Source organism: Theropithecus gelada, chromosome 8, assembly GCF_003255815.1.
Source record: "Theropithecus gelada isolate Dixy chromosome 8, Tgel_1.0, whole genome shotgun sequence".
Classification (NCBI taxonomy): Eukaryota; Metazoa; Chordata; class Mammalia; order Primates; family Cercopithecidae; genus Theropithecus; species Theropithecus gelada.
Window position 1 is genome coordinate 10158596 of NC_037676.1, and position 26295 is coordinate 10184890.

General features: G+C 47.6%; 1 protein-coding gene across 1 annotated transcript in view; it reads right to left on the minus strand.

Annotated features, from left to right (window-relative positions):
- The window catches only part of DLGAP2 (DLG associated protein 2), an 896861-nt gene that overhangs the window by 24590 nt on the left and 845976 nt on the right, over window positions 1-26295 (minus strand). The window contains exons 9-12 of the mRNA XM_025394866.1: window positions 13293-13642; window positions 12193-12234; window positions 5396-5481; window positions 3136-3551 (exon numbers count right to left, since the gene is read on the minus strand). Coding sequence (XP_025250651.1) covers window positions 3136-3551; window positions 5396-5481; window positions 12193-12234; window positions 13293-13642 — 894 coding nt within the window. The remainder of the gene's footprint in view (window positions 1-3135; window positions 3552-5395; window positions 5482-12192; window positions 12235-13292; window positions 13643-26295) is intronic.

Here is a 26295-nt window from a genome sequence, read left to right on the forward strand (position 1 = left end):
CTTGTTCTGGAGTGGTGGCGGGATCTTGGCCACTGCAACCTCCACTTTTGGGGCTCAGGCAATCAATCCTCCCACCTTAGCCTCCTGAGTAGCTGAGACGACAGGCAGGTGCCACCACACCAGGCTACTTTTAAAAATGTTATTTTTTTGGTAGAGACAAGGTTTCACTGTGTTATCCAGGCTGGTCTAAAACTCCTAGGCTCAAGCAGTCCTCCTGCCTCAGACTCCCAAAGTGCTGGGATTATAGGTGTGAGCCACTGCGCCCAGCTGAGGATTCCAATTTTTTTTTTTTTTTTAAACGGAGTCTCGCTCTGTCGCCCAGGCTGGAGTGCAGTGGCCGGATCTCGGCTCACTGCAAGCTCTGCCTCCTGGGTTCACGCCATTGTCCTGCCTCAGCCTCCCGAGAAGCCGGGACTAGAGGTGCCTCTATGCCTGGCTAACTTTTTGTATTTTTAGTAGAGACGGGGTTTCACCATGTTAGCCAGGATGGTTTCGATCTCCTGCCTCGTGATCCGTCCGCCTCGGCCTCCCAAAGTGCTGGGATTACAGGCATGAGCCACTGCACCCAGCCGATTCTATTTTTTTTAAAGGTATCTTTTCAAAAATGACAATCCTTGAAGAAACTAAATTGAAAGTACACACTAAAGATGGAAAATGACAGGGAATGTAGTCTCTGTGTTATAAACACAGTAATGGCTAATGTCTCAATGTCTTATACCTTCCAAAGAAGACCAGAACTTTCTGAATGTGTCCTGAATGGGATACACTCAAATGATAATAAGATACAATTTTATAGGCATTTTATGGGCTAAGCCCTGACGAACATGACCTCTTTGTAAACTTTTCCCTCTCTCCTCCTCCTCAAAAGTGTTCTTTTGAGGAACCACATGCTGCAGAAAACACACCTTGATTGAGTGACACGCAGGTCTCACCACCTGCTCTCATCCTGGAAGGAAGGTACCCCAGCCCGACGCTGCCCGTGTCAGCACGCACCAAACCAGAGCTGGCACTTTAACTCGAATTTGGCATCAACTTAGGCAATACAGTTTTTCTGTGTTGTATCTTTGTGCTAAAGATTATAAACCCCTTTTATAATTAAGACAGTTTTGCCAAGTTGAGGCATATACCAACAAGGGGGAAGATGCCGCAGAAAATGAGTGATTTTTAGATGTCAAAATCGTGAGCAGTCACTCTGTTAAATGTACCCTAACCATGAGAAATGCGAACGCCACGGGAACGATCGGAACATGGCTACACTGACTTGTGCCAGCCTCATGTAGCTGTGGGTGCTGCGGGGATGGTGGGGACTGCGGGGACTGGGTCACGTGGAAGGCTTTCCCACAGCAACATCTCCTCCCCAACACTCAGTGTCCAGCGTCACCTCCTGTAAAGGATACGTGGAATTTGATGATTAAGAGACAAATGTGGAGGAACACGATTAGTCAATTAAAGGCGATCTCTTTCTTTCTTCCTAGGTTCAGACCTTAAGTTATAACAATAAAAAATCAGCACGCCAACGATGTTCTCTGTAAGTCCCGGTCAATGTAGTTTCACTGTTGTACTTCTATTTCTAGGATTAGTGAATGCCTTGTTAACACAGCCATCTAGAAATGGAATGTCAGGGACAAATTTCCAAGGATCTCAGCTATCCTTTTGAAGTTCAGAATTTATAGTGATCATGTCAATGTACAAATAAATTCAAAGAAAAAGAAAAACACTTTAGAAAGAACATAATTTGTCAAGACATTCAGAAATAGCTTTGTGAAACTGTACTGTGTTCAACATAAGCACTAATTGTAGGTACTGTGCAATTATGTAATCTATAAACAAAGACAGGTGGTATTAGCTTAGAAGTCAAATACAGCAATTTATAATGGGAGCTGCTTCTGAACTCTTTTTTTTTTTTTTTGAGACAGAGTCTCGCTCTGTTGCCCAGGCTGGAGTGCAGTGGCTGGATCTCAGCTCACTGCAAGCTCCGCCTCCCGGGTTTACGCCATTCTCCTGCCTCAGCCTCCCGAGTAGCTGGGACTACGCCACCTCGCCCGGCTAGTTTTTTTTGTATTTTTTAGTAGAGACGGGGTTTCACTGTGTTAGCCAGGATGATCTCGATCTCCTGACCTTGTGATCTGCTCGTCTCGGCCTCCCAAAGTGCTGGGATTACAGGCTTGAGCCACAGCGCCCGGCCCTTTTTTTTTTTTTTTTTTTTTTGGAGGTATTGTCTCACTCTGTTGCCCAGGCTGGAATGCAACAGCATGATCTTGGCTCACTGCAACTTCCGCCTCCCAGGTTCAAGTGATTCCCCTGCCTCAGCCTCCCAAGTAGCTGGGATTATAGGTGCCCACCACCACACCTGGCTAATTTGTATTTTTAGTAGAGACGGGGTTTTACCATGTTGGCCAGGCTGGTCTCGAATTCCTGACCTCAGGTGATTCGCCCACCTCAGCCTCCCAAAGTGCTGGGATTACAGGTGTGAGCCACTGTACCTGGTCTGAACCGTCTTGATGGTAGGTTTCTCTAGACAAATGGGAGGAAGGTGGAGAATAAGGGGCTGTCCCCTTCCACGTGGAGAGGCAGAGGCACAGCTGAGCCCCAAAGGGGCTGGGACAGATCTGCCTGGTGACACCTGGTAGAGGAACGACATGGCCTTCCCGTCCCACCCAGGTGAGGAGACCTTTGGGTACGTCATCACATTGTTAACTAACTTAATCTTTTACTTACCTTCAACTTTTCTTTGGCATAATGCCAAGGCATTTTCTTGTAAAGCATGAGCTGGTAACAATACTAGAAAATAATACGAATGCTCCCAATGAAGTTTTTGCCAAAATCCAAGAGAACTGCTAGGTGGACTATGAGATCACCTGTGCTCCCAAGAAAACTGTCAGCACAGTTGATCTTCTATTCAACTTACCTGACAAACAGAACACACACTTTTCCACCGATATCTTAGTGACTGCTTCTCTTTTCATGCAATTTATATCTTTTCTTAGCATTGAGGGGGATATACTAGAAAGCACGTTTATTTTCATTCACTTGAATACCAAAGGAAGGAACTTTTCTCCATTAATGCTGTGATGTGCATGTTTGCATGACTGAGAAATGGTGTCTAAGAGGCCCCAGGGAAGCCTGAGCTCTTACTTTCCTCCGAGAGATCGTTCTCCTCCGCCTCTCGCTCCATCTCTTTGCACCAGCCTTCCATCCTCTTCGTCTCCGTGTGCAGCAGCTTCAAAAACCACGAGCCATCCCTGCGGCACGGAGACACCCTCCCAGTCTCTACTGTGTCGCTGGCGGGCTCCAGCCACGGGTCCGGAGCGGGCAGGGTGGAGGTGTCCACTTGGGTCCGATAGTCTTCTCGATAGCTGAAGAGCCCCTGGGTCCGTACAGTTCTCACCGCGCCATACTGGGTGGGGGTGCTGGGCTCGGAGTGCCGCTGGAAGGATGAGCCGAACTGGAGGCCTTTGTCCTCCATGGTGATGTGGCCTGGGAACCCCTCCAGCTCCAGGTCAGCTTGGACGGCAGCCGTGACGCTGTTAGAACGTTTAAAACGCCCGTGTCTGCAAAAGGAGGGAAGGAAGAGAGAGGGTAGCCTTTCTGAGAGGACTTCGTGCAACAGAATCCTACATGTAGCTTGTCAGGAGCGCACCTGAGCGCAGCAACATAGCAGCTCAAGGGTGGGTGGTGGTGTGTCTGTGAAATATGCTGGTGTTTGTCTATGGAAGAACATTTGGTTTTGCGAATCGTTAAACTTTAACATCTGCCTAAGTCTCAGGCCCTAAAAAACGCCCACTTGGGATTTAAGTTTATTGAATGATACAATGAGAGTTAATGTGTTTCATGAAACCGCTATTAGCAAATGGCTACCTCCCTTTCAGAAATATGCTACAAGCTTATACAGCCGAGGTCGTGGGTTCTTCTATGTAAACAATAGCCACATCATACTGAGTTTTAGTGGCTTCCAAATTGTGTTTCAGGGCCTGAGCCACTTCTGTCTGGATAACTTAATATGTCCCCATTAACCCCTATATGCAAAATAAGGACTCCAAATTCTGACTTTGGTGTTTGAAAAACATTTTCACTGTCTGTATTTTAATGTCATCCTTTTCCACATAGCTGATCACTGAAATAGTCGGCAGGAAGGGGCTTATAGTTGGAGACCAGCATGCTGGGTGAGAACGCTGTGAGCGTGTGTGTGCACGTGTGTGTCCTCTGTATCTCTGTGTTTGGGATATGTGTACATATGTGCATCTGTAGTGTGTCTCTGTGTCTACATAGCCCCAGCTACTGCAGCCATCCCCGTGGCTCTGCAGGCTGAACCCACAGAAGCACAGAGCTGGTTAGTAATGTTGCCAACCTGTTCCCTTTGCAGGAGGGATACTGAACCACAGAGCAGGATGGAAGGCAGCCTGCGGCTCCCCGGTGCAGAAGACGGCCAGGTTCTAGGAGGTCTACTTGGAAACTGGGGAAGCCATGAGCTGGGGTCGGAATCTCTTTGTAATCAAAAATCTCCATAGGGTGGGTGCTAAAATGCTCCCTGATGAGGGAGGCCACCCAACACTGTCCCTATCAGAGGCTGGCTGAGCCCTCACAATGTAATATTCTCATCAAAATTTGTTTTTATGAAATAGACAATACATGCTATTTTAAATATAGACTAAAATGATCATCCTGCCTCGTTGCAAAAATAACACTAATGGACATCACTTTATGTTTCCAGGTAGTATTTTTGAAGTGAAACAACTTCACATCATACGAAGGTCTTGAATGTGCTTTGGTGTCTATCATTTCACGTTTAACATGACAAGGTGTGAAGCCTGCATTGGTGTCACCCTCAGCCCGTCCTTCTTTTTTTTTTTGAGGTGGAGTCTTGCTCTGTCGCCCAAGCTGGAGTGAGTGGCACCATCTCAGCTCACTGCAAGCTCCGCCTCCCGAGTAGCTGGGACTACAGGCGCTGCCACCACACCTGGCTAATTTTTTGTATTTTTAGTAGAGACGGGGTTTCACCGTGTTAGCCAGGATGGTCTCGATCTCCTCACCTCATGATCTGCCCACCTCGGCCTCCCAAAGTGCTGGGATTACAGGCATGAGCCACCGCGCCCGGCCTCAGCCCGTCCTTCTTTCCTTTGGATCAAGGACTCTGACTTTCAGGCCGTCAGCTGCTCTGCTTTCAGAGGTGACAAATTACTTTGGAAAGAATTACTCCCTTGCCTCTTGCAAAAACAAGACATAGGCAGGTGTTAACTCATACTTGGGGGCTATCAGTGGAAAAGTATAAACGTATGGCCCTGTTTCCACAAGCACAGGCATGATTGAGGGCCAGCAGGACCTAGGAGCTTCCATCAGGCATTTGACAGAGAGCTCTCCCTCGGGGGTGACCGCGTGTCAGAAGGGGCTGAGTTACCGCTTCTCATCTTCCACTTGCACCCCGACGGAGTGGTATTCCCGCAGACCACGGCTCTCCGTGTCCGAATCTGTGGCCGTTTCCACCTAATTCAACAGAGAACATCTTATTTTAGAACTGAAACATGGGGCCTGGGCAAGGGACTATTTTGTTGTTGTTGCTGATTTGCTGTAATTAATGCAGAGATACACTTGACCCAGTAGAATCACAGAGAGGGAAATGCATTCACTTCGGAGTAATTACATCGCTCCTGCGTCTCATCACATTTCACATAACTACCTGAACTCAGTGCTGCACTTTGGTCTTTTAAACGTATGCAAATAAAACTGCTTAGTTCAGCTCAGGCAAAAAATAGGTTTTGTTGAACTGCATTATTACACAACTTAAAAGCTCTTATCACGCCCTACAGTGATGAAAGTACAGCATGAACCAAACATAGCTAATGGCAACAAATAAGCAATTTAATAGAATTATACTGATGGCTGCAGCCACATACAGAGAGACACAGAAAGGAATTTAAGCATTGATCAGAAACAGAGGCAAACTCTCCACCTTGACCTCCATAGAGCTGTCTCACATCTGCTAAGAGGATGGCCAGCAGGGTGATGTCAGATCAGAACAGAAATCATATATTCCACAGAGATTCTTACTGTGGCTATATTTGCCAAAAAGTCCCCACAAACCCACCAAACATTTCAATGATCATCAACTATGCAAAGTTATCCCACAAGGGAATTCTAGTACAGTACAGTTTCTTAAAAACAAAAAACCCCTAAGTCTCAGTAGGAAAACTCTGAAACCAAACGTTAGTTAAGCCATCGATGAGATGCCAGGCACTGAGTCATTCCTCCTTCCAGAAAAATATTACCTATTGTAGCAAAAGGGCTTTTGATCCCTCTCTGAAATGTCATAGCTAAGTTATAAAACATCTCTCTTTTCTTAAACATACTACTGATCACTGCAAGGAAAAGGTGCAAAGCATTAAATAATTATGACCGTGTTCTCTGGGAGTCAAGAGAGAGGAGCTGTATGTTGACATTTGAGTTGCAGTTTGTGACTGTCCTAAGGTTAGGCCTGTGTCAACAAGGACTGGCTCAGATTTGTGGCTAAGAGAAGTAATCATGGTAACAGGGAAGACTTACTTGGTGCGTACCCTGTCCCAGGCACTATGCTGAGGTTCCAGCGTTACCACGTGTAATCCACACAATAACCCCAAGCATGTTTCCAGCCCCAGGAGAGAGTTGGGGGATCAGAGGAGGGGGATGACTTGCTCAGGAGTGCCCAGCTGGTTGGGGGCAGGGCCAGGGCTCTTGCCCAGATCCCTCTGACCCCAGAGCCGTGTGCGGCATGGAAGAAAGCATATGAGAAAACCCTGGAGCTCTTGGCCGGCCACGGAGCCAGGGGAATGGACAGAGACGTCCACTTTCATTGGGTGTAATTCTGAAGACAGGCACAGAAGCCGTCCCTAGACTGGGATGCGTGTTCTGATAGCTGGGTGAGACAGGCTAGAGGAGGAAGAACGTTCCTGAGTGAAGATCCTGGCCTTCCTGTCAGAATTGACCATTCCCCTTTCTAGTTTTAAGTGGGTCACGGCTTTATTAAACCTTACCTTGCTCGACATAAACATTATTACACAAAAGGATTGTAATACAAGGAATAGATTTAAAATTCCACGTCTGTACCTATGGAGCTGCCTCGTGTTTTACCTGCAAAGGATCCCATTTGATGAATACAACCTAGTGCATTTAATGAGCCTTCAGTGGAGGGAAATCTGGTTGTTTCTAGTTTTCTGCCATTATAAATGATGCTGCTACAAATACATGTCTGTACTTGTGTGTGTGTGAAAACTTCTGTGAATGTATCCACCGGATGGGAGGTCGGGGTCAGAGGCATTTGCACTTTTTAATTTTGGTAGATATTGTCAAATCTGATATGAGTGAAATAAATTCCAATGGATACTTTTAAAGTTTTTATCATAAAAATGTGGAGAATATTTGTCTCACTTATTCTATTTCTAGGAATCCAGCCTAAACAAAGGATCTTAAATTCTGACCAATGTGTGAGGTGTTCATTGCAGCATTATTTATAAGGTAGCACCTGGGGAGAATGAGGGGGATACAGTGGGATAGGAATGTGCAGTAAGTCATGATTTACTCGTGACATGGAATACCACACAGCCGTGAAAACGATGGAGCTGGGCATGGTGGCTCATGCCTGTAATCCCAGTGCTTTGGGAGGCTGTGGCGGGAGGATCACTTGAGCCTAGGAGTTTGAGACCAGCCTAGGCAACATGGCAAGACCCCATCTCTACAAAAAACAAAACAAAACAAAAATTAGCTGAGTGGCAGCACCTGTGGGACAAGCTACTCCAGAGGCTGAGACAGGAGGATCACTGGAGCCCAGGACGTTGAGGCTACAGTTAGCTGTGACTGTACCACTGAACTCCATTCTGGGCAATAGAGTGAGACCCTGTCTCTAAAAAATAAAGATGGTTATAAAGATAACCTCAAGAATGCTTATAATACAGACTTTAAAGGACACAGATTAACAGGTGCCATGGACAACAGAATTACCAGGTGCATGCACACACGTAGAAACACCCATACTCACAGGCAAGTACGTGTACCATGGAAGAGACGAAAAACACACAAAAAAGTAAAAGCTTTTCCTTCCTTTCTCTGTCTCCAAATTTCCTCTAATATATTTTTGTTATTTTTATAGTTAATTTGAAAAATACAGCTTTTGGAACTGGTCAGATTCTGCTACTTGCTGGCCATGCAACTCTTAGGAAAGTCTTTTAAATTTTGTTGAATCTTTGCTTCCTTGTCTCAAAGAGGGGACACCCAATGCCTCAGTTAACTGATGTAAAACTCTCAGCATGAGGCCTGACTCAAGTAGGTTCGTCCACAGCAAGTGCGAATTCCCTGTTCTCTAATCCCAGCTTTAAGGATGGTCAGGCGAATAGTGGTATGCATATTACATTAAAATTACATTAAAGGTGCACGCATATGATGAACCGTGCAGATTTTATCGTGGCTGTCTCATGAACTCTTTCTAAGGAAAATGAAGTTCTCCACTGCTGGAAGGTAAAGTCTGAGGGAGACATGGTAAAATCATACTTGGCTAGGAGGAGTTAAGTATCAATTTCAGAAATCCTGGGCATAGAGAGGCTTCCTGTGAGACAGAAAAGCAAATCTGGGACAAAGAAAATAAATTATTTTGTACAGTGGAAAGGCAATTCAAGAGTCTTTTCCAAAGGAAATGCTGGCTAGCAGTAGGTTTAAAAAGTTTTGAGGCCAGGCACATGGGTTCACACCTGTAACCTTGGTGCTCTGCAAGGCTGAGGGGGAGGATCACCAGAGTTTGAAGCTGGAGTGACCTATGATTGCACCACTGTACTCCAGCCTGGGCAACACAGCAAGCCCTCGTCTCTTACAGTTTTGAAAAATACATGGGTGCAAGAAAAAAGATGAATGAGCGAAATCACTGTCCCGCCTCCCATGCAGTCCCCCAGGCTAGCAGCAGCGTCAAAGCCAACCAGCCGCTTCTGAGCCAGCTTCTGCAGGGACGCTGAGAAAATGACTGTGGGCAGGGCTGGCAGCAGGAACCGCTCACTAGTAATGTCGGGCCAGGGTGCCAACCTGTAATCTCTGCTCTCCCGACAAGCTCATTTTCTGCTCTTCCTTCCAAACCTCACACACAGCAGGGCAGGTGCCCTGGATTTGATGCAAACTCCTCTTTCCCTCTGAGACGTGCTCTTACTCCAAGAGTTAGGGGTGAGTGGCCAGCCCCGCCTGTGAGGCTTTGAGCTCCAGGGAAGCCGTGAGGAAGAGCAGCTGACTGTGTGTCTGGAGAATCGGGCAGACACCAGTTAGCGTCTTTTCCAGGTTGCCTCTGCCTTCTCACAACCTGGTGAGATCACAGAATAGAGACTGATCTCATTGGCCGGGCGCGGTGGCTCACGCCTGTAATCCCAGCACTTTGGGAGGCCGAGACAGGTGGATCAGCTGAGGTCAGGAGTTCAAGACCAGCCTAGCTAACATAGTGAAACCCTATCTCTACTAAAAATGCAAAAATTAGCCAGGCGTGGTGGCCCATGCCTGTAATCCCAGCTACTTGGGAGGCTGAGGCAGGAGAATCACTTGAACTCAGGAGGCGGAGGCTGCAGTGAGGCGAGATCAGGCCACAGCACTCCAGCTTGGGCAACAGAGTAAGACTCCATCTCAAAAAAAAAAAAAAAAAAAAAAAATATTAAAAAACAAAACTGATCTCATTTCTAAAGGTGGGGCTCGCAAGGCACCAGGGACAGAAGGATCCTGTTAGACCAGGCCTCCACCTCACCTAACTGCAGTATCTGGGAGCTGTAAACATTTCCCACAGAGTTCCCCAAACACAAACATGCACACAAAAGAAAATGGAAAACTTAGCAGGAGAGACAAACCGCAAAGGATAAAAATGAAAGTGAAAACACAAATGGTCCAATTGGAAGAAAAGCAAGGTCAGGCCAGACCGGGTCAGAGGACCTCTCCGAGGTGGCTCAGCCATGCCCGCAAGCTCTCCTCCTTATCCTAGGCCTGGCCTATGAGTGCCAAGACTGGGGCCCATTCTCTCCTACCAGCATCTGGCCTGCAAATTTGGAGCTCTGATGAGACCTGTCTGTGTGTCCTGCTGTAAGGGCCAGACTCACGCGGCCATGTCCAGACATCTGAGGAACAGGGGACTTGCCACTGGCTTCTGCTCTAAGCTGGGCAGTGCGGGAGGATGGGGGCCATAGGAGGTGTGAGCTGAGGACCCTCACTCACTGGGGATCATGTTAGACACAGCCCAGTAATTATAATGAGAATCCTGAATTCAAACCCTGGTAGTAAAAGGTCATGCAATGCACTGTGAACAAGGGAGCTGCCTTGTGGGACAGGACCCCCTGGGACTGGACCCCCCTGGAGCTGTCTTTCTGCGAGCCAGCGGGCCACAGAGGGCGTGAGCTCCACAGAAGATGTGTTCAGTAGCATGGACACTGGTCATCTGTAGGAATGACATTTGCAGAACACAGATTCTTCTGCTATCTGCACTCAGACAAAACTGTGCCCAGAGTTTCCCGGAAGCCAGTCCCGTTGGATGCCGGTTGAACACAGGCTGGCCAGCTTTGTCTATGAGCTCAGAACGGCGTGACACCTGCCCTGTGTCCCAGAACAGGAACAGAACCAGGGCAGGCTCCTGAGGGCACAGAATCATTCTGGGATTTTCTCCTCTTTGAGAAGCAGAGCAGAGAGGAGTGGAGTGGAGTGCAGGCTCCAGAGTCTCACCTGCTGGCTTCACTCATGGTCTTGGCCGTGAGCCCTTAGGCAAGTCCCTGACCCCTCCTGAGCCTCAGTTTTCCCATCCATAGGCTGGGCACAGTAACAACCAGCACACAGGGTTATTATGAGGATTAAATCGTGCCTTGGTGCCTGGCGGGGACGTGGCCACCTGTCCACAGCCTGCTCACTCCTGTCTCAGCCTGTCACCTCCTGCCCTGGCAAGGCTGCTGTCTGCAGCTCCCCTCCTGAGGCCTCCCAGGCACCCACAGGAACCTGTCTTTCATCCACTCAATTCCTTCTTTCCTCCCCTTTACTCCTGCAGTGGCTTCAATTCTTTGGCTGTTTTCCTTATCCTGACACTGGAGCTGCTCCAGCTACATTTTCTCCATAGCTTTTCAATTCGCTTCCTTTGGATAACTGCGAGGTCACCAGCTCACAGGATGCACAGAAAACACACAGGATGTTGTACGTTTTGTTTTTTTTTCTTACTGCCTTGAAAGGTGACTTTGTTATCCACCTTCATTCCTGTCTTTGCATCCATCCTCACCCAGCACACACCCAGCGACCCATCCATCCACTCGCTCACCCAACATTTACTGAGCACTCCCTATGTGCCAGGCACAGTGCTGGGTGCAGGGTGGCAAGAGGCTGGGGGTGCAGTCCCCCTCACGGGACACAGTGTGTGGGGCTGGGGTCCAGAGAGGCCCCCGGGAGGGGGTAAAGGCACAGGCTGAGCTTTGCAGGGGAAGCTGGGGGGATGAGGAGAAGCCTGTACTCAGCAGAGGCTGCTGTGCCAGGGGGAGAGCTGGGAGTGGAAGAGGGGTGACCACTGAGGGGTGTGGGATCCTGGCTGTGGGTGGGGCAGGAAGCGGCGGCATTGTGCCCAGCGTGCTGACTTAACTGTATGAGTTTCCAAAATTATGTCCCACTCATTTCAGATAAAGTCGGTACTGCACGTGCTTAGAAGTGGGCGCTGCCTCGGTCATGGCTGGGTGGACATCCTGGAGGGCACCTGTGGGAGGCAGCTGAGGAGAAAAGAGAGAGGGTGGGAGTATCTGGCAGTGGGAAGTCACCTGGCTAATTTAGGGACCTCTCCAGTCTCTACTGCAGACATGACCCTGGAGACGGAGACAGGCGAGGGCACCCTGGCTTTCCTGCTTACGGGTGCCCGGGCCCAGCGAGGCCCAGGGCTGCAGGCAGGTTATGGACCCTGGTGAGCCCCTTGTCCTCATCTAAGAGGCGATGGATGGGGGCACCCAGCATAGTGCCTGGCATATAGAATCAGGACAGAGGCAAGAGGGGATGGATGGGGGCAACCAGCACAGTGCCTGGCATATATAATCAGGACAGAGGCAAGAGGGGATGGATGGGGGCACCCAGCATAGTGCCTGGCATATAGAATCAGGACAGAGGCGACAAGAGCAGTCGCATAAACATCCAAAAAGGGAGAGAAAATGAAAGTCATGCGGACGCGGCTTTGGAGCACATTTCGGTACTTACATCTGACCTTGGGTATGGCTGATGCTCTGGGAATTCAGAATCCTAAACAAAACAATGAAGCCACATGTGGAGACCCGGTTCGGAGGCCCTGGACCAGCGGGCGGCTCCCCTGCTCTCTCCACCCGCATGCCTAGCTACCAGCGCGGCACGCCCGGCTCTCACGCACGCTCCACTCACCCTCCTCCCTGGGCCGCCCCAGCGGCAAGAATCTGATTGTTAAAGCTCCGAGGAACGCAGGCTGAATGCAGGGGTAAAAGGAAGCAGGAGGTGGGCCGTGTTGGCGGAGGACTTGACATCCAGCCCTGCTCAACCACATCTCCCAGATCCCGGAGGGATGGGCTGCCTGACCCAGATCACAGGACAATCTCCCGGCCTCCCTGGGTGCGCAGCACTGCACCTAAAACGGACTTGCAGAGGGAGGTGCCGTGTGGGCGGGAGCCGGCCAGAGCTCTCCATTCGCGGGGAAAGGAACCGTCTGCCACGCCTGTATCATGGGTAGACATCTGGGGGCCCGGATGGACAGTGGGTCAACCATCTGTGGTCTGAAACCACGGATGCAGCATCTGTGACCCCAGCTGAGGGGACTGCCTGTACCTGAAATTGCTGTGAGTACGCCCAGGTTCTGTACGGACGAGGGCCTACCTTTCCTTTTACCTCTTCATTCCCAACACCTTTTGGTTCCCCCACTCAACTCTTTGGCCACAATACTGAGAAGCTTTTTGAAAAATCAGACTTCAACAGAAACCCTCCCTTTTAAGCATCAAAATAGCGTTATCTCCATCCTCTCTAGGCAGCCTTTGGCCCTTGGAAAACGCGCGGCCCGGAGTGTATTTTCAGGGTGACAGGGGACAGGGAGCTGGAACCCCTGGCTTTCCTTCAGCCCTGGACCGGGGTCCACCTCACCTCAGGGGTCTCCCGCCTACTCGCCGCGCTGGCAGGTCTGCAATGCAAACGCACAGCCCTGCTCTCAGGTTCCGCAGCCCTGCTGGGGTTAGGGTCAGTGCTAAGGATCCAGGGCCACTGGCTGGGTTCTGGCTTATTCTATGCTATTGGCAGGACTGAGTAGAGCGAGGCCCTGACGGGCGGCCACGAGCAGCTACCTGAATCCCGATGGAGGAGCAGCGGCTCTTGAGGAGTTCCTCCGCCTTGGACACCAGGATGGCCTTGTCGCTGGTCCTCGCGGAGCTGCTCTGGCTCTCGGGCATGTGGCGCTGGGCCGCGGCCGTCTCCAGGGCGAGGTTCATGGCCTTGTTGCTGTCCAGGCTGTCCGTGGAGTTGTAGAGGCCGCGGCTGTCCTGGGGCCACGGGGACATCCTCTGTGCGCGGCTGTCCTGGTAGGCATCCTGGGTGGATTCGGTGCTGCTCTGCGCCGTCACCGAGATCAGAGGCTTGGAGGTGGTCCGAGGGGGCACCGGCGGGGGGGTTTTCTTGTAATTTGTATAGGAGACGGCTGTAAGAAAAGAGGTCCCAAGTCAACAAGCGTGTTCTCCCCCACCAGCCTCTGGTCTACAGTTTCACCACGCCCACGCCCTGTGATTGACAGAGCAAGTCTGTTCCTGGACGTCTAGCCTAAGACAATAGCATGAAATGTGGGGAAAGTGAGACAGCAAACATGAATATACTTGTAAAAGTGCAGGATTATAAAAATACCAACAAATCCAGCAGTAGAGACACAGCTAAGCAAGGTGTGTCCCCGCAGGACAGCACGCAGGTGTGGTGTCATTTAAAAATACCAGCAAACCCAGCAATAGAGACACAGCTAAGCAAGGTGTGTCCCCGCAGGACAGCACACAGGTGTGGCATCATTTCTACGCAGGTCATGTCATCATGGAAAAGGCTCCTTCTGTCACGTTAGGTTCAGAAGAGAGATGGAGTCTTGCTCTGTTGCCCAGGCTGGAGTGTAGTGGCGCGATCTCGGCTCACTGCAGCCTCCGTCTCCTGTGTTCAAGCGATTCTCCTGCCTCAGCCTCCCAAGTAGCTGGGATTACAGGCACCCCCCACCACACCTGGATAATTTTTGTATTTTTAATACAGACGGGGTTTCACCATGTTGGCCAGCCTGGTCTCAAACTCCTGACCTCAGGACCTCAGATGATCCACCTGCCTCGGTCTCCCAAAGTGCTGGGATTACAGGTGTGAGCCACCACACCCAGCCCAAAGTGGATACATTTTTAAAAACCTTGCATTGGAAAGAGAATCTGAAGGCTAGAAAACTGAGGAAGGATGATCAGATGTTATCAAACCAGTCGGGTGCTGAGCTTCTCTTTTACCAGAGAAACATTCAAAATCCTGTCTTCTTTTTGTTTCCTTTTGTTCCTGACGTTTCCCCCTAATGTCAATCCATCCCTTAAGGAAAATGATTGAAAACTGACAATATTCAAGGCACTATTTAGGAGATTCAGAAAGTTCCCAAGACTTCTCCATCCCAAAGGCCAATAGTGCCGGGGAGAGACCTGGGTTAGGAAATCATTTTGTCTCTCTGGGTGGGACGCGTTGGGTTACCATGCATTCATCTCACCTCGGCAGGGATGAGGTCCGTTTAAACACTTGTTTCTCATGACGCCTTTCCTGACAGTGTTTCATAGTGTTGATTTATCAAGGGTGTTAAGTGCGACATGGACACATGATCAGAGAGACGGCGGGTGGAGGTGTGAAGAGGGCTCATCGATAAAGGGGTTTCCACGTGACAGCCCTGGAGAGCAGGTGGCTGTTTTCATGTTAACCCATTTGTCATGGGAAATTTACAGAAAACAGAGTCTTTATCATTAATGACATGTCTTCAGATTGTATGGCTCTAGCCGAAGGCAGGCCGGTGTCTGCTGCGCGCCAGAGCGAGACTGCGGACGGGGGCTCTCAGTGACCTCTCCAGTGGCAAAGCTGGCTCTGCGTTGGTTCTCTTAAGCAGAAATACTGATTCCGAAGAAGTTTTGAGTCCCAGCAACAGGGGTAGTAACAATCAAAATCAACAGAGACGCAGGAATACAGATTAAAATGTGACATCTGCCTTAGCATAAATATATTTTTCTTTGGCAAGTTTGAGGTGAGTAAAAGGTGACACTAAACACCTCAGACTGGTTGAGGCAAGTAAAAGGTAACACTAAACACCTCAGATTGGTTGAGGTGAGTAAAAGGTGACACTAAACACCCCGGATTGGTTGAGGTGAGTAAAAGGTGACACTAAACACCCCAGATTGGTTGGATTTTCCCAGCGAGGTTCACCTCAGCAGGGAACGATGGCATGTATCAAACGTCATAACCATGTCACCACACGTCACAGGGAAATGCAACAGGGAGGAAAGTAATCAGTTAGTGACCTTCCCAGAAAATGTAAGCAAATGCATGCAAATTCATCCCCACCTTGGCTCATTATGTGTTTCATAGTTACTCTCAAAGGTCTCCTGTCGCCAGTGTTCAAAATCACAGACCTTACTAAGTGTATTTAAGTAAAATTTAAAGAGTCTGAAAAATTTCACAAAACAACTAAACCTTCCTTCCTGTGTGGAATATCTTGTAAATTAAAAAAGCTCATGGGGCAGGTTATGACTTATCTCCATATCACAGGAAAATCGCATACCACATCTTCTCACTTTATACGGTGTTTCCTACAGGCTGATGAAATGATTTTTTAAACTGATTTCTTTGTAAAAATGTAGTTGCATGCCACACTTTTAAAACAAACTGATTAAGAAGGAGCAGTTCACCTCCAGCATACAAAAGGAAGAATTTACTACACTCCACCTGGGAGGGCACACACAGCGATTTTTCCTGGATGACTAAAGGGATTATGCTGTTTCTAAATGTGTGTGCACATGCCTGCCAGGCTGTTCTCAGAACCACTAAAACGAAAACGCGGTTTGAAGCAATCAGCTGTGCTGTGGTGGTGCGGAGATCACCACTGACTGACTTTCGTTAAGTTATAGTTAGAACTTTGTGGAAGAGCGTTGTTTTTCACCGAATCAGCAAAGTTCCAGTGTCAAAGTCATTATTTAGCCTACTGTATTCTCAGAATCCACATTTTAGGATGTGAATCCAAGTATTTTAAAAAAATTATTGCTTAAAACAACTGCTCACTGGTACTGAGTCTGTAACATATCATCAGTTTCACGGTGAAACCCCACACGGACGTTTGACGACAGCATTCAGTTCAACCTGAGTGTCCACATGGTTGCTGTAACCATATAGGCTTTCCGGAGACCACTGATAAGGAGGCTGAAGACCCTGGGCTTTCTTCCACGTTGGGCACGGATGTAAAGTGCCTGGCAAGCTTCGCTGGTGGATATAAGATTGTAAGATTCACTGATTTCAGGAGGCGTTTATCTAGAGCCTAAGAGCCTGGCCCCAGTGAGGTCCATAGTCACACTGGAAAGGCAGCCCTGAGAACCAAGGGTGCAGCATCAGAGACTGGGGATGCCCAGAGAGAGACTGGGGTTGAAGGAAGCTTCCTGGAGGTGAACCTGGCTGTGCCTTGAGGTGGATGGAGCTGCTCCTGGGAAGCAGGAGTGGGACAGGCCAGTGGACATGGCCTGTGCCTCGCACCAGTGCCACCACGGGAAGGGCCAGTGGACGTGGCCTGTCCTGCAGACGCACCAATGGTGCCACGGGAAGGGCCAGTGGACACAGCCTGTCCTGCAGAAACGCTGATGCTGCCGCATCCGCACCCACAGCCTCAGCTCTAGAAAGGCAGCCCTGGTGGAGGAGGGTTTGATATCAATGGGTCAGTTGTTATCAACAAAACCGGTATTCTCTGGCATAAAGATACTGCAAACTTGACTTGGATTTCCCCAGTGGTCTGCCGGCTCCTCTGGGGCTGAACCGCGGGTCACGTTAGTGCTCTGCGGATACAGCCTGATCTCTTCTCTTCTTTACAAGTGTCGTGGAATTTTCCTCAAACTATTTACCTTCTGGCAGAACAGCAAGTGACCGTTCTGCCGTTCTCTCTTCCTCTAAATAAAACATGTGCTGTGACACTTGAACTCTTGTTTTGCTCTGTTTTCCTTTGGTGATTTAATATCTTGAGATGATTTTTACTACTCCCTGAAGTTGAGTTTCACTTACAGGATCCAGAGACTCACAGGCAAGTCACAGCTGTCAGACCAAACCTCCCCTGTTAGTCGAAGTTAACCATTTCGCTCAGGGCCCTCTCCCTGCCCGGTCAGTCAAAGTTAACCGTTTCACTCAGGGCCCAAGGGAAAGGGGGCTTCTTGGTCCTTTCCTGCAAAATCTTTGGACAGGGACATCTCACACACTTCCTTCTGGTTCTATTAAACTCAATCTTTCTTGCTTCAGACGTGAAATGATGTCATCGTGTGATCTTGGAGAAACTGCCTTCCCTTGGTCTGAGGGTGCTCTGTGGTGTCCGGCGTCTCACGAAGCGGAGATAAGCATCCAGAGAAGCTGGTGGAGATGGGTGCACAGTAAGGGCACTGTCACCACCGGATCCCTGAACAGCACTGGCCGTCTCCACCATCAAAGAAGAGAAGAAAATGCCAGAAGCACCTGCAAACTTGCCACCACCCCTTCATTTCTTCAGTACGAGAAAGAAAAGTCACCTTGGAGTGTGCATGTGCGTGTCCACACACACCCCACAAACACACCACACACACCACACACTCACACATGTCCACACACACCCCACACTCACACATGTCCACACACACCCCACACTCACACNNNATGTCCACACACACCCCACACTCACACATGTCCACACACACCCCACAAACACACCACACACTCACACATGTCCACACACACACACCCCACACACGTGTCCACACACACCCCACACTCACACGTGTCCACACACACACACTCACACGTGTCCACACACACCCCACACACGTGTCCACACACCCCCACACTCACACGTGTCCACACACACCCCACACACGTGTCCACACACACCACACACACGTGTCCACACACTGTCCCACACTCACACGTGTCCACACACAGTCCCACACTCACACGTGTCCACACACACACGTGTCCACACACACACTGTCCCACACTCACACGTGTCCACAAACACACTGTCCCACACACGTGTACACACACACACACACCCACTCACACGTGTCCACACATACCCCACACTCACACGTGTACACACACACCCCACACACGTGTCCACACACACACCCCACACTCATGCATGTGTACACACAGGCACACACTGCCCCACTCACACATGTGTGCACACACACACACACCATGTGCACACACTCAGACATGCACATACACACGTGTGCACAGACCGCTCACACTCATACACATGTACACTCACACACCTGCACACACATACCCCTTACGTGCACACACCCATGCTGTCACACACACATGCACTCATATGCACATACATGCACACACGTGCACACACACCACCCTCATGCACACATGCTCACACAGTCATACACACTCATACACAGCCGCAGTTCACTGAGCATCCGCTCTGTGCCAGGCACTCTGCGGAGCACGTTATATTTTGCAGTTCATTAAACTTTGTAACAACCTTGTGGGGTAGGCGGTCTTGGCATTTCCGTTTCTTGGAAGAGAAGGTGGAAGTGTGAATAGGCTTAAACCTCTTCCTGACATCAGCCCACAAGAAAAATGGTAGAACTGGGATTCAGATGCCTCTCCAGCCCAGCTGCTGGTTATGAGTCTAGTTTTCTTTCTGTGACCACTTACGTAGCAGAACCTTATTTCTCATGACCTGATCTAGTATTTTCTCATTTAAGACACGGGTCCAAGAGTGCACATTGGAATCCTTGCCCACTGCAAAATTCAATGAAAGAGGCACTTATTTCAGCAAGAGTTATGGCGGTTCCAGGTTTCCTAAAAACAAAAGATCAAAATGCCTTTGGTGGAGGAAGACATTTTAAAGATTACACCCTGACACTCCATGACCCAAACTGTTTAAAGGGACTATTAATGAATGGGCTTAAGCCAGAGTAAGAGGAGATTATATGAAATGATCTTTCAATTCCTTAAATCATAGCAAATCAGTGAAAATTATTTTGGGAAAGAGGCCTTCGAATATTTGTTTATTGGCCTGATGATGTATTTCCCTGGTTCACAGGAGAGGCATGCAGGACCCACGGATTTCCACAGCATCAGTTTCTCCCTCATGATCTATGGACGGAAGACCCTTTGCAGCAGCCCCGTGACCACGACCGTGTTCTTCCCCCGTGGCCTTGCTCTGGCAGAGCACCCAGGCTCGCCGTACCGTGAGGTTCCCCCGTGGCCTTGCTCTGGCAGAGCACCCAGGCTCGCCGTACTGTGAGGAGCGGGCTTTGCAGGAGATTCGGTTCTCTGTTTCGGCTGAGTGACAGTGATGACACCGGCTGAATTGTCCCATGGGGCGGATGTTTATGGTTTCTTTGAAATAAACATAGAAACTGACCCTCCTAGTCTTGAAACCTGAGAAAGTTACATCTGTCTTATCTGAGTTCCTTTCTAAGGACAGCAGCCATTGGGCCTCCCAGATAACATCATGGAGCTGCAATTCACCAGATCACTGCATCCAGACAATGAGACCACAGACCCCGCATCCACCCTGACTGCCCAACCCATCACCTGCTTCCTGGTGGCCGCCTCTTCCTCACAGCTCCCTCATTCCTGTTTTCCCACACGTGGTTACACTTCTTCCCTGCTATATAAACCTCTAGTTTTAATTTGCCAGGGAGATGGATTTGAGATGGATCTCCCATCTCCTTTCCTGTAGCATCTGATTAAAGCCTTTTTCCCTGGCAATACTTGCTGTCTCAGTGATTGGCTTTCTGTGCAGTGAGCAGCAGACCTTAGACTCAGCTTCCGGCCTTTTGGCAACAGTGATGTTACTCCCTGTCTCTTCTCAGCGCTCCTTCTGGCCATGTGAACACAGAAGAGGCCATGGAGAACAGGTGGTCATGCATCACACAGGTCTGCAGCCCCCACCGCCCTGAGGCTGCATCACACAGGTCTGCAGCCCCCATTGCCCTGAGGCGCAGCGCCTCAGCGGGGTGAGGAGAACCCGGGCCCAGCAGGCTGAGAACGAGAGCTCTCCTGGGGCTCCAATGTGAACAGGAAGAAAACCAGCTTGAATGGCTTTGAAAAGGATTTCTAGTTAGACAACGTTTTCTTGGAAACAGCTAGTGCTCGAACACTTGTGAACTGCCAGTCACCGCTGTCTTTACATGGATCTGTCCCCTAGCCTCCCCTAACCCTTGCCAGCAGAAACAGGTGAAGTTTCTCCCTGTCTTGTAGACAGGAAGTGGAACATTCGGGTCCCAGCAGCCTCGTTGCTGAAGGTTGAGGTATTAGCTATGGAATCACGGAGCCTCGTGTTCTTCAGTGACACCATTCAAGGGGAAAAGCCCACTATGTTACCAGAACTTCAGGTTCTCTCAAAAACACTTGGGCCACTTAGCTAAAGGACCAAGGGAAAGTTTCGATTGATCATCTGAGGGTTTACCAACCACAGGGTCTGAAATGCCATCTCTGCGGGAGGGAACAGGTGTCCTCGTAGGATATTTTTAATCCCCTAAAAATATTAATCACTTGTCCATGTGGGTCCCTTTGTTAATGACCCCATGGGAAATCCAACACATAGTTTTAATAGAAATAAGTAACTGACCTGTACTGTTTAAAGAATTGGAAACACTATAGAAGTTAAAGAAACATTTAGGAATACACATAAAAACTTCCAGGCATGCAGATACCAGACTCATTTTTACATGTGAGTACAGAAGTCCAGGGGGATCTCTGTGTGAAGACCTGGGACAGGCACTTAAAATCTATTTTAAATACAGCTTTTGTCACTCTCACTTACAGTGGGCCTATAGGCAAATAATACAATCCCTCATGTGTTCTGAATGGGAGTGTTTATAGCAGAACAATAAGTTACAAATAATATAGCAGTTATTAAGAAATTATTTTTAGGCAAGTAGAAAAGGTGAAAGATCTCACTAGATTTTTCCTTTAATAAAAAGCAGCCCTCCAGCCAGAGAGAAAGGTCGGGTTACACACAAAGGGAAGCCCATCAGACTAACAGCAGATCTCTCTGCAGAAACTCTAGAAGCCAGAAGAGAGTGGGGGCCAATATTCAACGTCCTTAAATAAAATAATTTTCAACCCAGAATTTCATATGCAGCCAAACTAAACAAACTAAATAAGTGAAGGAGAAATAAAATCCTTTACAGACAAGCAGATGCTGAGAGATTTTTGTCACCACCAGGCCTGCCTTATAAGAGCTCCTGAAGGAAGCACTAAACATGGAAAGGAAAAACCAGTACCAGCCACTGCAAAAACATACCAAATTGTAAAGACCATTGACACTATGAAGAAACTGCATCAACTAACGGGCAAAATAACCAGCTAGCATCATAATGACAGGATCAAATTCACACATAACAATATTAACCTTAAATGTAAACAGGCTAAATGCCCCAATTAAAAGACACAGACTGGCAAACTGGATAAAGAGTCAAGACCCATCGGTGTGCTGTATTCAGGAGACGCATCTCACATGCAAAGACACACATAGGCTCAAAATAAAGGGATGGAGGAATATTAACCAAGCAAATGGAAAGCAAAAAAGAGCAGGAGTTGCAATCCTAGTCTCTGATAAAACAGACTTTAAGCCAACAAAGGTCAAAAAAGACAAAGAAGGGCATTACCTAAAGGTAAAAAAAAATCAATGCAACAAGAAGAGCTAAATATCCTAAATATATACACACCCAATACAGGAGCACCCAGATTCATAAAGCAAGTCCTTAGAGACCTATGAAGAGACTCAGACTTCCACACAGTAATAGTGGGCGACTTTAACATCCCACTGTCAATATTAGATCAATGAGACAGAAAATTAAGAAGGATATTCAGGACTTGAACTCAGTTCTGGACCAAGCAGACCTAATAGACAGAACTCTCCACCCCAAATCAATGGAATATACATTCTTCTCAGTACCACATCACACTTATTCTAAAATTGAACACATAATTAAAAGTAAAACACACCTCAGCAAATGCAAAAGGATGGAAATCATAACAAACAGTTTCTCAGACCACAGTGCACTCAAATGGAACTCAGGATTAAGAAATTCACTCAAAACCGCACAACTACGTGGAAACTGAACAATCTGCTCCTGAATGACTACTGGGTAAAAAACGAAATTAAGGCAGAAATAAATAAGTTATTTGAAACCAATGCTTGAGCTGTGTCTCAGAATCTCTGGGACACAGAATTTCTGGGACACAGCTAAAGCAGTGTTTAGAGGGAAATTTATAGCACAAAACAGCCACAGAAGAAAGCAGAAAAGATCTAAAATTGACACCCAAATATCACAATTAAAAGAATTAGAGTAGCAAGAGCAAACAAACTCAAAGCTAGCAGAAGACAAGAGATAGATCAGAGCAGAACTGAAGGAGATAGAGACACAAAAAACCCTTCAAAAAAAATCAATGAATCCAGGAAACGATCAACAAAATAGACTGCTAGCCAGACTAAGAAAGAAGCAAAGAGAGAAGGATCAAATAGACACAATAAAATATGATAAAGGAGATATCACCACTGATCCCACAGAAGTACAAAACACGTTCGGATAATACTATAAGCACCTCCATACAAATAAACTAGAAAATCTAGAAGGAATGGATAAATTCCTGGACACATACACCCTCCCACGACTAAACCAGGTGTAAGTCAAATCCCTGAATAGGCCAATAACAAGTTCTGAAATTGAGGCAGTAATTAATAGCCTACCAACCAAAAAAAGCCCAGGACCAGATGGATTCATAGCCTACGTAACAAACCTGCAGGTTCTGCACATGTATCCCAGAACTTAAAGTAATTTAAAAAAAACCCCAGAAAGTAGCCCCTAAACCATTTCTTTTTCTTTAAGGGAAAGGTGCCTGAGAAGTCAGGCAAAGATATGCAGACTAGGAGCTTTCATATGTAAATGGAGCAGCTGTACCTGGAAGCCAGGTACAGTCAATACGGCATCTCCTGCTCGCTTTTGCTTGTCACCATGTGTGCAGGGTGTCACGGCAGCCTCCAGGTAAAACCACACATACAGGCATCATGGCGACCAACCAGGTGGGGGGTGGAGGCCACATTTGCATAATAAAATATGAGGGTGGGAGGGCTGGTCTTTTTGCGGGCTACGTAAATGTAACACCTGGTCTAACCAATCCCCTGGGCCCTCTGTAAACCAATCACCACCTCCTCAAGCCTCTGTACAGAACTGACTGCATTCTGCTGCAAACGGGAGACTTTCTTTTGGGCGATCTGCTGTCTCAGCATAAGGAAGCCTTTTCTCTCTCCTTTTTCTGTTAAACTTTCCGCCCCTAAAATCATGTGTCCGTGTCGTAGATTCTTTCTCGGCCGTGACAAAAGGACCAGGGCACATACCCCAGACAACGAAGCTGTTTCACTTACATTTTCCTTATAGCGGCAATATTTGCTTTTTATAATTTAAAAATTATCAGTTGTCCTGGTTAAATAAAAATTGCAGTACATAAAATGCTTTCGATATAGAGATTAACATTAAGAAATGATTTCTGAAACATGGACGTACATCACTGCCTCCATTCGTTCATTAGTCCATTCTTTTGACAAACATTTGCTGTGCCTGTACAGCCCTGTGCGATAGAATTGTAAATTCCTACATGGCTTATTAAAGTTAAAATTGGAGGCTGGGAAACAATAGTAAAGAAAGAATTTAAAATGATCATTTGATCACATCAACTTGCTGCTACAGATTAAAATCAATGAATGAAAGCATTTTACACATTACAGAAAAACATCCAGCCATTCAGTTGGATGGTGTGGGTGATAATACTCGTCTTAATTCTGTTTCTGTGAATGCACGCTTAGCATGCGTTTATCAGAACTAATCCTTATGAGGTATAGGCTGTGTTATCTATCACTTTCTATATGTATGTCCAACATTAAATGTATTTGAAAATTTGAAATGTAAGTTAGCAATGTAATTCTAGTCTGCGTCCTCAAAAAGAAGATGAATCAAGACAGAGACAGAGATTACTAAACAGTCACATGGGATTATATAAGTGATCAAATATGTACTTTGCAATTAGAAGAAGAAATGATTGTTTAATAACTGAAAGTTTCTGAAGACCTGACCTGACTACTCTCTTTAAAATAATTACCAGTTCCTCCCATGAGTGTCTGTCTGGTTTTAAAAGCCTAGCATTGGTTTCTTTTACCATGTAAACAACACTATAAAATCCCTGATGTTTTTCTAAGTGTCTTCCAAATTACAGGGAAATAGATGAAAATATACCTGGGCTTTGTAATTCAACGACTGAATTGGTTTGGATTTTGTTTGTTTCACAGGGATCGCATATGTTGGTGTCACCCCGAGAATAATGGGGTTGTGGTCAGAGGGAACTGTGTAAAATGCCTTGCCTCTTGAGTACTCTGAGGCCAATGGAATGACTTTGGGCATGAAGAAAAGGTTAAGTACACGACTTAGGATGGAGAGAACCATGCATATAGTAAGTTTTAGGAAGATTTCCACAAAAATTGCATGAAACGAAGCGTGTTGATGCTTAAAGGAAATGTATTCGGGTGGATGTGTCCCTCCCTGTTACAGCTGAATAAATGGGGCAGGGAAGAGATGTGTAAAAACTGACCTTCCTCAGATGTATCTGGAATTGAGCCCATCTCATTTGCAAACCCTTTCTGAAGAAATTGGTCCAATTTCTGGAGTCAAAAGGACTGTCAGAAGGGGAGATGGCAGAATTGATAAATACACAGTGGGGGCTGCAGTGTTGGCAGACTGAAGGGGTGGGAGACTGCTACCCACGGAAAATGCCCACATACTTAGGTTTACCGCAATTGTGTCAGAAAGCCTCCCTTCTAGACTGCCCTTCCCAATAGCTTAGCCACCGGCCACAACAAATGGCCCAAACTTTTTTTTTTTTGAGACAGAGTCTTGCTCTGTCTCCTAGGCTGGAGTGCAGTGGCACGATCTCAGCTCACTGAAATCTCCGCCTTCCAGGTTCAAGCAATTCTGCCTCAGTCTCCCAGGTAGCTGGGATTACAGGTGCCCAGCAACACGCCCGGCTAATTTTGCTTTTTTTTTTTTTTTTTTAGTAGAGATGGGGTTTCACCATGTTGCACAGGCTGGTCTCGAACTCCCAACCTCAGCTCGGCCTCCCAAAATACTGGGATTACAGATGTGAGTCGCCGCACCTGGCCTCCAAGCTTCTAACATTTCTGAATACCTAAAATACCATTACACTTGGGTTCCTCTGCGGCACACGCTGTGTGTCCACCGCTCGTAGTCAGGTGTGGCCAGCGGCTACCGCACTGGCCTGCCTCAGCGTGAAGCATCTTCCTCATCACGACGGCTGTGCTGGCAGCCGTGTCTCGGACATGTCCTGCGTGAAAAGGCCGTGTCTGGACATAGCTCCCCGAGTGTTCTAACACAGCGCATGAAGCAGAGGACTCTGATCGTGAAGGTTCTCCTTCAGGTCTTCAGTGTTGGGTTAGCCAGCGTCGTGGAGGAGATTTTGGACCAACACATTTTACTGGCAAGAAGCTCATGTGAATGAGAAGAAAGAAACTGCTCCACAAGCCTCACGTCACACGGCTTTGAGGAATCGCAAATGTGAATCCATCATCGCTTTAAACACGTGTTTAATGATCCTTCTGCACCTGGAATTCTGGACACCACTTCTGAATTCAATCCCTGAGAGTCATTTGCAAGCCAAGCGGGAATTTGAAAATTAGCATTCCATCGCATAAAGCACAAATACGTAATCAAGATAAAATGCACTTGGAAGGACAAGCGTTGCCATTCTATTCGAATGCAGCAGCCACACTGGAATTCACTGCACTCTCTTAATTAGAACTTCAAGGATGAGCGCATAAAAGGAATTACAGTCATCAAGCCCATGAATGTCTGAATGAGAGAATGAATATTGGACAAACTAAACTTCCAAGGCAAAAGATTCAACATAGAGGATTAAAGCCATTTGGACACTTTAATTAATGTTAGTCACAAAACAGAAGTATACATCAGACGGGACACAGAAGTCACATCCCACAAGCATACACACAATGGTTTTCCTGAAGTTACAAGAAATTATGTGGGCCCC